The sequence below is a fragment of the Scyliorhinus torazame genome, chromosome 16 (assembly GCF_047496885.1).
Source record: "Scyliorhinus torazame isolate Kashiwa2021f chromosome 16, sScyTor2.1, whole genome shotgun sequence".
NCBI classification, from domain to species: Eukaryota; Metazoa; Chordata; class Chondrichthyes; order Carcharhiniformes; family Scyliorhinidae; genus Scyliorhinus; species Scyliorhinus torazame.
This window is the reverse complement of record NC_092722.1, coordinates 100,593,135-100,606,154: the sequence shown is the minus strand read 5'-3', so window position 1 is coordinate 100,606,154 and position 13,020 is coordinate 100,593,135. Positions and strand designations below refer to the sequence as shown.

The following is a 13,020-nucleotide window of genomic DNA, read 5'->3' as shown; positions in this document are numbered from 1 at the left end:
ATAACTAAAACTATTACTCTAGAGATTGAGTCTGGGGAATTGATAATGATGCACAAGGAACAGATATTTTGGACAGGATTTTCCAACCCTTCCCGCTGGTGGGATCTGTTGGTCCTTCTAAAGTTGACTCCCCATGTGGGTTGCCCAACAGCGGGGCTGGCGAGCCATGCAAATTTCCATTGACTTTGGCGGGACCAGAAGATCAACAGCTCGCTACCTATGTTACGGGAAAACCTGCCACAGGGTTGGCATGCAATTTTGGCCTTTGCGTCAATCTGCACTTAGAAAACTTCCCCAAAATCAAGAGGTGAAAGGGAGGGAGAAAGTTAAAACAATCACCATCGCAGGGGAAAAGTATTAGACGTAAGGATGATTGGGTAACTAGGATAAAATAGGGCCAATTAAGGACCACAGAAGAGCAGCATGGTAGCATAGTGGTTAGCACAGTTGCTTCACAGCTCCAGGGTTCCAGGTTCGATTCCGGCTTGGGTCACTATCTGTGCGGAGTCTGCACGTTCTCCCCGTGTGTGCGCGGATTTTCTCCAGGTGCTTCGGCTTCCTCCCACAGTCCAAAGATGTGCAGGTTAGGTGGATTGGCCGAGCTAAATTGCCCTTAGTGTCCAAAAAAGTTAAGTGGGGTTACTGGGTTACGGGGATAGGGTGGAGGTGTGGGCTTTGGTAGGGTGCTCTTTCCAAGGGTCGGTGCAGACTTGATGGGCCGAATGGCCTCCTTCAGCACTGTAAATTCTATGACAGTGGTAATTTGTGTGTGGAGCCGGAGGACGTAGGTAGGGTTTTAAATAAACATTTTCTGGATTGGATTGGATTGGATTTGTTTATTGTCACGTGTACCGAGGTACAGTGAAAAGTATTTTTCTGCGAGAAGCTCAACAGATCATTAAGTACATGGGAAGAAAAGGGAAGAAAAGAAAATACATAATAGGGCAACACAAGGTATACAATGTAACCACATAAGCACCGGCATCGGATGAAGCATACAGGGTGTAGTGTTAATGAGGTCAGTCCATAATGGGGTCATTTAGGAGTCTGGTAACAGAGGGGAAGAAGCTGTTTTTGAGTCTGTTTGTGCGTGTTCTCAGACTTCTGTATCTCCTGCCCGATGGAAGAAGTTGGAAGAGTGAGTAAGCCGGGTGGGAGGGATCTTTGATTATACTGCCCACTTTCCCCAGGCAGCGGGAGGTGTAGATGGAGTCAATGGATGGGAGGCAGGTTTGTGTGATGGACTGGGCGGTGTTCACGACTCTCTGAAGTTTCTTGCGGTCCTGGGCCGAGCAGTTGCCATACCAGGCTGTGATGCAGTCAGATAGGATGCTTTCTATGGTGCATCTGTAAAAGTTGGTAAGGGTTAATGTGGACATGCCAAATTTCCTTAGTTACCTGAGGACGTATGGGCGCTGTTGTGCTTTCTTAGTGGTAGCATCAACGTGGGTGGACCAGGACAGATTTTTGGAGATGTGCACCCCTAGGAATTTGAAACTGCTAACCATCTCCACCTCGGCCCCGTCGATGCTGACAGGTGTGTGTACAGTACTTTGCTTCCTGAAGTCAATGTACAGCTCTTTAGTTTTGCTGGTATTGAGGGAGAGATTGTTGTCGCTGCACCACTCTACTAGGTTCCCAATCTCCCTCCTGTATTCTGACTCATTGTTATTCGAGATCCAGCCCACTATGGTCGTATCGTCAGCAAACTTGTAGATGGAGTTGAAACCAAATTTTGCCACGCAGTCATGTGTGCACAGGGAGTAGAGTAGGGGGCTAAGTACGCAGCCTTGCGGGGCCCCAGTATTGAGGACTCTTGTGGAGGAGGTGTTGTTGTTCATTCTTACTGATTGTGGTCTGTTGGTCAGAAAATCGAGGATCCAATTGCAGAGTGGGGAGCCAGGTCCTAGGTTTTGGAGCTTTGATATGAGCTTGGCTGGGATTATGGTGTTGAAGGCGGAGCTGTAGTCAATAATTAGGAACCTGATATAGGAGTCTTTGTTGTCGAGGTGCTCTAGGGATGAGTGTAGGGCCAGGGAAATGGCATTTGCTGTGGACCGGTTGCGACGGTATGCGAATTGCAGTGGATCAAGGCGTTCAGGGAGTATGGAGGTGATGCGCTTCATGATCAACCTCTCAAAGCACTTCATTACGACTGAAGTCAGGGCCACCGGACGGTAGTCATTGAGGCACGTTGCCTGATTCTTCTTAGGCACCGGTATGATGGTGGTTTTCTTGAAGCAGGTGGGGACCTCGGGGTGGAGTAGGGACAGGTTAAAGATGTCCGCGAACACCTCTGCCAGCTGGTCCGCACAGGCTCTGAGTGTACGACCAGGGATCCCGTCCGGGCCCGTCGACTTCCGAGGGTTCACTTTCAGGAAGGCCGATCTGACTTCGGAAGCTGTGATGGTGGTATGGATGAGTTATGGGCTGCTGGGGCACTCAACAGCGGATTGTTGGTTACCTGCTCGAACCGAGCATAGAATGCATTGAGTTCATCGGGGACTGGGTGCACTGCTGCCAGAGATACTGCTCGGCTTCGCTTTGTAGCCCGTTTTGTTGTTTACTCCTTGCCACAATCGCTGAGAGTCTGTCTGTGTTTCTAGCTTGGTTTGATATTCTCTCTTGGCATCTCGGATGGCTTTACGGAGGTCGTACCTGGATTTCTTGTATAGGTCAGGGTCGGTGTTCACCAGTGAATGGGCCAGTGTGTGTATAGAAATCAGGGAGAAGGACTGTGATAAAATTAAAGAAATTAACATCGACAGAGAGGAGGTTCTGAGTGGTCTGTCATGCTCAAAAGTAGACAAATCACAGGGCCAGGTGAAATGTATCCCAGGCTGTTGAGTGCTGCAAGGGAGGAAATAGCAGGGGCACTGGCAATAATTTTCAACCCTCTCTGGCCACAGGAGAAATGCCGGAGGACTTGAGGATAGCCAATGTGATATCAGTATTAAAGAAAGTCGGAGGCAGGCAATGTCTTTGAGTGAATTGATGGTCGCATCAATGGTTGAGAGGTGTTTTTCTGACTGGAAGCCTGTGTCCAGTGGGTTCCTAGAGGGATCAGTGTTGGGGCCCTTGCTGTTTGTGGTTTATATAAATGATTTAGACATTAATGTCAGAGGGTTGATCAGTAAGTTCACAGATGATACGAAAATTGGTGGTGTAATAAATAGTGAGGTGATTAGCCTTGATTACAGGAGGATATAGACGGGCTGATCAGTGGCAAATGGAATTCAATCCAGATAAATGTGAGGTGATGCACCTGGGCAGGACAAACAGGGCAAGGGACTACATGCCATCCACCCCACACCCTCATCTTCACCCCAGTCTACCCCCCATCTCCAGGCCAGCCCAGCCTAGCCCATCTCACACACCCGTCTGACAGAGCACCGAGGCAAGCTGAAACATTTGTGAACACGTCTTTATTATGAATAGGTGAACATGTATCGAAAGGTTTGTGCCCTAACACAATCCTGTGCTGCACCCATACCAATTTAACTGGTGTCCAACTTTCTGGCCTCATGGTACATCTAAGTGAATCCCCAGGTGATCATCAGGGTGGAGGCCGCCTGCTGCGATTCCTGCCTTTTCACCTGGGTCCCCTTTGGCAGCTTGGACAGGCACGGCAGTCTCTCGGGCCTCCCAGGTGGGATGATGCTGCCTTTCTCCGCCTACTTTCCATTGGATGTGTCAGGGACAGGAGGGAGGGTTGTGGGGGGAATCTTAGGCACTGTGCTGTTCTGATACCGCCCCTGTGGGGGCCACTGGCATGTGCCCCATCACATCCACCTCCCTTAGAGTGCTCGATGGCCCCAGGATACTCCTTGAGTTGGGGGTATGGCCAGAGCGAGCTCCGGGTGCTACCCGCCACCTGGTGCTGACAGTCCTGGAGGCCCACTCTCATCTCGACCATGGTTTCACAGCTCGCAGCCCAGGGACTGGAGCACAGTGACTGGGCCACTACCCTTTGTGACTGTGCCAGGTCCCTCAGTGACTGGCTCAGGTCAGCCAGTGCCCGGCCAATGTTGTCGACGCCCGTAGATAATGATCTCTTATGATTGGGCCAAGCTCTGGAGCACTGCCGCAATGTCCAGGTGACCCAACTGAGTTGAGTGTTGCTGGGACGCTGGAGGGTGTTGGAGATAGCTGTGACGGAAAGCCGGTGTCATCCCTGGGTGTTGTGGGCTCACATTTGGGGGTTCGTGTCGCTATTCGGTGCCATCTCCTTGCAGGCATGTCCATAAGACTATAAGACATAGAAGCAGAATCCGGCCACACGGCTCATCGAGTCTGCTCCGCCATTCAATCATGGCTGATATTTTTCTCATCCCCATTCTCCTGCCTTCGCCCCATAACCCCTGGCTCCTTATTAATCAAAAACCTACCTATCTCGGTCTTAAAGACACTCAGTGATTTGGCCTCCACAGCCTTCTGCGGCAAAGACTTCCACAGATTCACCACCCTCTGGCAGAAGAAATTCCTCCGGTTTTAAAGGATTGTTCCTTTAGTCTGAGATGGTGTCCTCTGCTTCTAGTTTTTCCTACAAATGTAAACATCCTCTCCACGTCCAGTCTATCCTGGCCTCGCCGTATCCTGTAAGTTTCAATAAGATCCCCCTCAACCCCCCAATGAGTACAGACCCAGAGTCCTCAGCCGTTCCTCATACGAAAAGTTCTTCATTGCAGAGATCATTCTTGTCAACCTCCTCTGGACCCTTTCCAAGGCCAGCACATCTTCCCTTAGATATGGAGCCCAAAACTGCTCACAATACTCCAAATGGGGTCTGACCAGAGCCTCAGACAGCCTCAGAAGTACACCCCTGGTCTTGTATTCTAGCTTCCTTGACATGAATGCTAACATTGCATTTGCCTTCCCACCCCAGTGAACAGGATGCCCCTCCTCTCCTCCACGGTGTCCAGCAGGGTCTTGAGCTCGCACCTGCAAACCAAAGTGCCGCTCTTCAGGCTGCCACCTTGTTGGCCGGAATGAGTGTATGTGGGGAGTCGAATACTCATATGCGGCTGCAGCTTGTCAGCCTCTCAAGTGCCAATCCCAACCTTGGCGAATCGGGCATCATTTTTCATTGGAATTGCTCTAGTTCCACATGGTGCTGGTGCTTGCCTATTCACGGATCCTGATTTGCTCATGGACCGTTGCCGATTCGATGGCCGTAGAACACCACCGATTCAGTCCCGGCGTCAACACATTTTCTCTGAAAGAGATAATCCAACCCAACATCTCTACTTTTGGAAACCCATGCGCTGACGTTGGGACCAGAATATCCCACCGGTGTGAACAGCCAGTAAATTTCACCCATGGGGCGGGATTCTCTGCCTCACCGCGCCACATTTCTGCCCCGGCCGGCCGGCAGGCTTCTCCATTACGCCAGCCGGTCAATGGGTTTCGCATTGTGGGGCAGCCCCAAGCCGTCGGGAAACCCCTGGGCGCTGGCATAACGGAGAATCACGCAGGCGGAGAATCCCGGCCTTGGTCTTTTATGATTTATGCACTGAGTGTAAGTTGTCAAGAGGCGGTAGACAGTCTGCAAAGGGATCAAGATAGGTAAAGTGAGGGCAAATGGGGTATAGTGTGGGAAAATGTGAACTTATCCACTTTGGCAGGAAGAATAGAAAGGCAGTATATTATTTAATGGAGAGAGATTGCAGAACTTGGAGGTATAGAGGGATCTGGATGTCCAGGCACATGAATCACGTAAAGTTAGTATGTAGGGAGCAGCACGGTGGCGCAGTGGTAGCACTGCAGCCTCACGGCGCCGAGGTCCCAGGTTCGATCCCGGCTCTGGGTCACTGTCCGTGTAGAGTTTGAACATTCACCCCGTGTTTGCGTGGGTTTCGCCCCCACAACCCAAAGATGTGCAAGGTAGGTGGATTGGAAAGGCTAAATTGCCCCTTCAATGGAAAAAATGAATTGGGTACTCTAAATTTATATTTAAAAAATAAAGTTAGTATGTTGGCACAGCAACTTATTTTATGAAGAAAGACTGAACAGGTTGGGCCTATGCTCCATGGAGTTGAGAAGAATGATAAGCAATCTTATTGTAACAGATATGTTCTTGAGGGAATTTGATTGGGTGGATACCAGGAAGATGTTTCCTGTTGTATGGGAGACTAGAACTAGGTGTTCAGAGGGAGGGGGCGGGGGGGGGGGGGGGGGGGGGGTTGCTGAGTGGTCTCGGGGTGTATGCAGTTGGTTGGGGGAATATTAGATGGGGTTCTGTAATTGTGTGTGTGTGTGTGTGTGTGTGTGAGGAGGGGGAGGGGTAGGAGGTGTGCAGCCGAGATGGGTTACCCAGTGCATCTCTGGGCCATCCCCCAGAGAGTGGCCCAGAGCTCAGAAGTTACAGACCATTTTGGACTTCTCTGTCATTGAAAAACGTATCTCAAACCTTTTGTTTTAGGAGGAATAATTAATTTACATGTCTGAAATATTTACATACTTGAGCTTTCATTGTTCAAATCTACTCCATGCTGTTGATTTCCTTTATTATTACTGACAACTGGAATGGAGTCTCCAGTAATCACATCTAAAAAGAAATCTGCTGGGTTGTTGAAGGTCTCACACTCATAGCCTAAAACAAAGGGCACAAATGTCAATATTTATAGTCTGGATTTTCATTACATTGTCAAATACTTTTGAATCTGAACCAGATTCATTACTTTTTCGTAAGTTCATAAGGTATAGGAGCAGAATTAGGCCATTCGACCCATCGAGTCTGCTCCGTCATTCAATCATGGCTGATATGTTCCTCACCTGTTCCTACAATGCTACAGACCAAGAGCTGGATTTCAAAATCAGCCAGAGCATCTCCTCCCTAGAACACATGACTTGGGAGCAGGAGTCGGCAGATTCGCCTCCCAAGCCTTACCACCTTCAATGTGATCATGGCTGATCCCATCCTGGCCTTAACTCCTCCCTAGAACACATGACTTGGGAGCAGGAGTCGACAAATTCGCCTCCCGAGCCTAAACATCTTCAATGTGATCATGGCTGATCCCATCCTGGCCTCAATTCCATTGTCCTGCCCATTCTCCATAACCCTTCAAACCATTGCCAATTGTCATGTGAGAGTACCTTTAAGAAATGGGTGATTAAGAAATGCATCTTTAAGAAATGGGTGTTTATCAGTGATGTCAGAGTGTGGGTGGAGATGGGCTGTCTGTCAGCTTTTTACTTTTGTTTTAGGCTGCTTGCTCCAGGGTGTGTTTTAGTTTCGTTTTCAGTGTGGGAGCTGAAGCCAGACAGAGCAGCTGTACTGTTGATCTCTCTGCCTGTAAAGGCTATCTCTTGATCATTTGGTGAATTCAGAATTATAAATGTTTTCAGTAGTGACTTTAACCTTATGTGCTTCTGTTAAAGGTTATGTTTTTTGTAAGTCCTCTGGATGTTAAAAGGACAGTGTAAGCATTACTTAGTGTTGTACTCTTTGGGGGTTGTATTTGAATTAATGGTTGCCAAGATGTTCACTGTTTGTTTTGAAAAGGTTAACTTGAATTCAGAGAATAAACATTGTTTTGCTTTAAAAAATACTTTTCCATTTCTACTGTACCACACCTGTAGAGTGGGCCGTGTGCTCCCCATACCACAATCTATTAAAAGTTGTGGGTCGGGTGAACTCCATGATACACTTTGGGGTTCTCTAAACCCTGGCCCATAACAAATTGGGGGCTCGTCCGGGATAAAAGTCTATCAATTGGATTGGCTTAGTGAACTTAAAGATAGTGAGGGGTGAGCATTTTGTGGTCGCTTTTCAGGTGTGGTATTTAAGTTTAAGTAGAGAGTGTGTTTTGGACAATGGCTCTTCCAGAGGCTCTGAAGTTTTTGGAGGTGGAGATGGTCACACGCAGTACCTTACGGACAGAGACTAAAAGCAGACTGTTAGATTTGGCAAAAACATTGCAGTTAACATTACCTGACAAAATGCGAAAAGATGAGGTAATTATGGTGGTGGCTAAGCATTTAAAATTGCCTGACATACAGTTTGACTCATTTGAAATGGCAAAAATTCAGTTACAACTTAAACAAAAGGAACATGAGAAAGAAGTAAAGCAGCTTGAATACGAAAGAGATAGAGAGGAAAAGGAAAGAGAAAGGGAGATACAGGTCGGGGAAAAAGACAAAGAGAGAGAATTTGAACTTCAGAAAATGGCCATGAAATATGACAGTCAGTTAAAATTCGCAGGCATAAATGGAAAACATACAGTTGGATGATAATGATGAGGATAGTGAGAAAGAGCATCATAGTCGAAGGCTTGGTGGGGATCTATTTAAATATGTCGAAGCATTGCCAAGGCTTGATGAGAAGGAGGTAGAAGCCTTTTTCATTGTATTTGAGAAAGTAGCTAAACAAAGGAAATGGCCACAGGACATGTGGGTATTACTGATTCAAACAAAGCTGATAGGTAGAGCTAGTGAAGTGTTTGCATTACTACCGGAGGAGGTATCTGAGATGTTCTTCTGTATTCTGTGTGTAGTTTGGGAAGAATGTTGCCAGAAAAGGTGGTAATATGTGGAATTCAGAGTGAGAGGAGTAGTGTTCCATTATATAAGATAAGGTTGGAAAGTCCAGTGAAGAGTGGTGAAGTGGTAGTAGGAGTAATAGAGAAACTATCTTGTCCAGGAATACAGTTTATCTTGGGTAATGATATAGCTGGATCGCAGGTGGGAGTGATGCCTCCTGTGGTTGATAAGCCAGTGGAGAATCAGACAACTGAAATGTGGAAGGACGAATATCCTGGGATTTTTCCGGATTGTGTAGTAACAAGGTCGCAAAGTCACATGTTAAGACAAGAAGAGAAATCAAAGAGTGAAGATGATGTTGAAGTGCAATTATCAGAAATGATTTTTGATCAGATGGTTGAAAAAGAACAAGAACATGTGGAGGATGAGGCGGATACTTCTGGTTCAGGAAAATTGGCAGAGTTACAACAAAAAGATATAGAAATAAAACGGATATATCAGAAAGCATACACGGAAGAGGAATCAGAGTGTATACCAAAGTGTTATTATCGTAAAAGTGATGTTTTGATGAGAAAATTGAGACCTTTACATATGCAGGTGGATGAAAAGTGGGCAGAAGTTCATCAAGTAGTATTGCCGGTAGGGTATAGAAAGGAGGTGTTGCGAGTTGCACATGAGGTACCAGTGGGAGGTCATTTGGGAATAAGGAAAACTCAAGCTAAAATCCAGAAACACTTTTATTGACCTGGACTACATAAAGATGTAGTAAAATTTTGTCAATCATGTCACACATGTAAAGTGACAGGGAAACCTCAAGCAGTGGCAAAACCAGCGCCCTTACTACCTATTCCAATATTTGAGGAACCTTTTACAAGGGTCCTAATTGATTGCGTAGCACCGCTTCCTAAAACGAAAAGTGGGACTCAATATCTTTTGACGATAATTGATGTGTCTACTAGGTTTCCAGTACGTAATATTACAGCTAAAAAGATTGCGGAGGAATTACGTAAATTCTTTACGAGATATGGACTACCCACAGAAATACAATCGGATCAAGGATCAAATTTTACCTCGAGGTTAGAACATAGAACATAGAACATTACAGCGCAGTACAGGCCCTTCCGCCCTCGATGATGTGCCGACCTGTGAAACCACTCTAAAGCCCATCTACACTATTCCCTTATCATCCATATGTCTCTCCAATGACCATTTGAATGCCCTTAGTGTTGGCGAGTCCACTACTGTTGCTGCCAGGGCATTCTATGCCCTTACTACTCACTGAGTAAAGAACCTACCTCTGACATCTGTCTTATATCTATTTCCCCTCAATTTAAAGCTATGTCCCCTTGTGCTAGACATCACCATCCAAGGAAAAAGTCTCTCACTGTCCACCCTATCCAATCCTCTGATCATCTTGTATGCCTCAATTAAGTCACCTCTTAACATTCTTCTCTCTAAAAAAAACAGCCTCAAGTCCCTCAGCCTTTCCTCATAAGATCGTCCCTCCATACCAGGCAACATTCTGGTAAATCTCCTCTGCACCCTTTCCAATGCTTCCACATCCTTCCTATAATGCGGCGACCAGAATTGCACGCATTACTCCAAATGCAGCCGCACCAGAGTTTTGTACAGCTGCAACATGACCTCATGGCTCCGAAACTCAATCCCTCTACCAATAAAAGCTAACACGCCGTAAGCCTTCTTAACAACCCTCTCAACCTGGGTGGCAACTTTCAGGGATCTATGTACATGGACACCGAGATCTCTCTGCTCATCCACACTGCCAAGAATCTTACCATTAGCCCAGTACTCTGTCTTCCTGTTATTTCTTCCAAAATGAATCACCTCACACTTTTCTGCATTAAACTCCATTTGCCACCTCTCAGCCCCGCTTGCAGCTTATCTATGTCCCTCTGCAACTTGTAACATCCTTCCGCACTGTCCACAACTCCACCAACTTTAGTCTCATCTGCAAATTTACTCACCCATCCTTCTACGCCCTCCTCCAGGTCATTTATAAAAATGACAAACAGCAGTGGCCCCAAAACAGATCCTTGTGGTACACCACTAGTAACTGGACTCCAGTCTGAACATATCCCATCAAGCACCACCCTTTGTCTTCTTCCAGCTAGCCAAGTTCTGATCCAAATGCGAAATCACCCTGAGTCCCATGCCTCCGTATTTTCTGTAGTAGCCTACCGTGGGGAACCTTATCAAATGCTTTACTGAAATCCATATACACCACATCAACTGCTTTACCCTCATCCACATGTTTGGTCACCTTCTCAAAGAACTCAATAAGGTTTGTGAGGTACGACCTACCCTTCAAAAAACCATGTTGACTATCTCTAATCAAATTATTCCTTTCCAGATGATTATACATCCTATCTCTTATAAACCTTTCCAAGATTTTCACACAACAGAAGTAAGACTCACTGGACTATAGTTACCGGGGTTGTCTCTACTCCCCTTCTTGAACAAGGGGACAACATTTGCTGTCCTCCAGTCTTCTGGCACTATTCCTGTAGACAAAGATGACTTAAAGATCAAAGCCAAAGGCTCAGCAATCTCCTGCCTAGCTTCCCAGAGAATCCTAGGATAAATCCCATCCGGCCCAGGTGGCTTATCTATTTTCACACTTTCTAGAATTGCTAACACCTCCTCCTTCAACTCAAGCCCTTCAAGTCTAGTAGCCTGAATCTGAGTATTCTCCTCGACAACATTGTCTTTTTCCTGTGTGAATACTGACGAAAAATATTCATTTAGCACCTCTCCTATCTCCTCGGACTCCACGCACAACTTCCCACTACTGTCCTTGACTGGCCCTACTCTTACCCTAGTCATTCTTTTATTCCTGACATATCGAGAGAAAGCTTTAGGGTTATCCTTGATCCTACCTGCCAAAGACTTCTCATGTCCCCTCCTGGCTCTTCTTAGCTCTCTCTTTAGGTCCTTCCTAGCTAACTTGTAACTCTCGAGCGCCCTAACTGAACCTTCATGTCTCATCTTTACATAAGCCTCCTTCTTCCTCTTGACTAGTGTTTCGACTGCTTTAGGAAACCACGGTTCCCTCGCTCGACCACTTCCTCCCTGCCTGACAGGGACATACTTATCAAGGACACGCAGTAGCTGTTCCTTGAACAAGCTTGACATTTCCATTGTGCCCATCCCCTGCAGTTTTCCTCTCCATCCGATGCATCCTAAGTCTTGCCTCATCGCATCATAATTGCATTTCCCCCAGATATGACTCTTGCCCTGCGGTATATACCTATCCCTTTCCATCACTAAAGTAAAAGTAATCGAATTGTGGTCACTATCACCAAAGTGCTCACCTACCTCCAAATCTAACACCTATCCTGGTTCATTACCCAGTACCAAATCCAATATGGCCTCGCCTCTCATTGGCCTATCTACATACTGTATCAGGAAACCCTCCGGCACGCATTGGACAAAAACGGACCCATCTGAAGTACTCGAACTATAGCGTTTCCAGTCAATATTTGGAAAGTTAAAGTCCCCCATAACAACTACTCTGTTGCTTTCGCTCCTATCCAGAATCATCTTTGCAATCCTTTCCTCTACATCTCTGGAACTTTTCGGAGGCCTATAGAAAAACCCTAACAGGGTTACCTCTCCTTTCCTGTTTCTAACCTCAGCCCATACTACCTCAGTAGACGAGTCCTCATCAGACGTCCTTTCTCCCACCGTAATACTGTTCTTGACTAACAATGCCACCCCCCTCCCACCTTCCCTGAGCTTACTGAAATATCTAAATGCCGGCACCTGCAACAACCATTCCTGTCCCTGCTCTATCCATGTCTCCGAAATGGCCACAACATCGAAGTCCCAGGTACCAACTCATGCCGCAAGTTCACCCACCTTTTCCCGGATGCTCCTGACATTGAAGAAGACACACTTTAAACCACCTTTCTGCCTGCCGGTACACTCCTACAACTTTGAAACCTTACCAATGACCTCACTACTCTCAACCTTCTGTATACTGGAGCTACAATTCAGGTTCTCAATCCCCTGCTGAACTAGTTTAAACCCTCCCGAAGAACATTAGCAAATTTCCCCCCCAGGATATTGGTACCCCTCTGGTCCAGGTGTAGACCATCCCATTTGTAGAGGTCCCACCGACCCCAAAATGGGCCCCAATTATCCAGAAATATGAAACCCTCCCTCCTGCACCATCCCTGTAGCCACGTGTTCAACTCCTCTTTCTCCCTATTCCTCGTCTCTCTATCACGTGGCATGGATAACAACCCAGAGATAATAACTCTGTTTGTCCTAGATCTCAGTTTCCACCCTAGCTCCCTGAATTCCTGCCTTACATCCCTGTCCCTTTTCCTACCTATGTTGTTGGTACATATGTGGACCACGACTTGGGGCTGCTCCCCCTTAAGAATCCCGAAAACACGATCCGAGACATCACGCACCCTGGCACCTGGGAGGCAACACACCAACCGCGAGTCTCTCTCATTCCCACAGAATCTCCTATCTATCCCCCTAACTATGGAGTCTCCAATGACTAATGCT

At 46.8% G+C, this 13,020-nt stretch overlaps 1 protein-coding gene across 1 annotated transcript in view; it reads right to left on the bottom strand.

Annotated features, from left to right (window-relative positions):
- LOC140392282 (broad substrate specificity ATP-binding cassette transporter ABCG2-like) overlaps positions 1–13,020 on the bottom strand; it is a 336,441-nt gene that overhangs the window by 107,090 nt on the left and 216,331 nt on the right. The window contains exon 6 of the mRNA XM_072477599.1: positions 6,461–6,592. Within this exon, the coding sequence (XP_072333700.1) occupies positions 6,461–6,592 (132 nt within the window). The remainder of the gene's footprint in view (positions 1–6,460; positions 6,593–13,020) is intronic.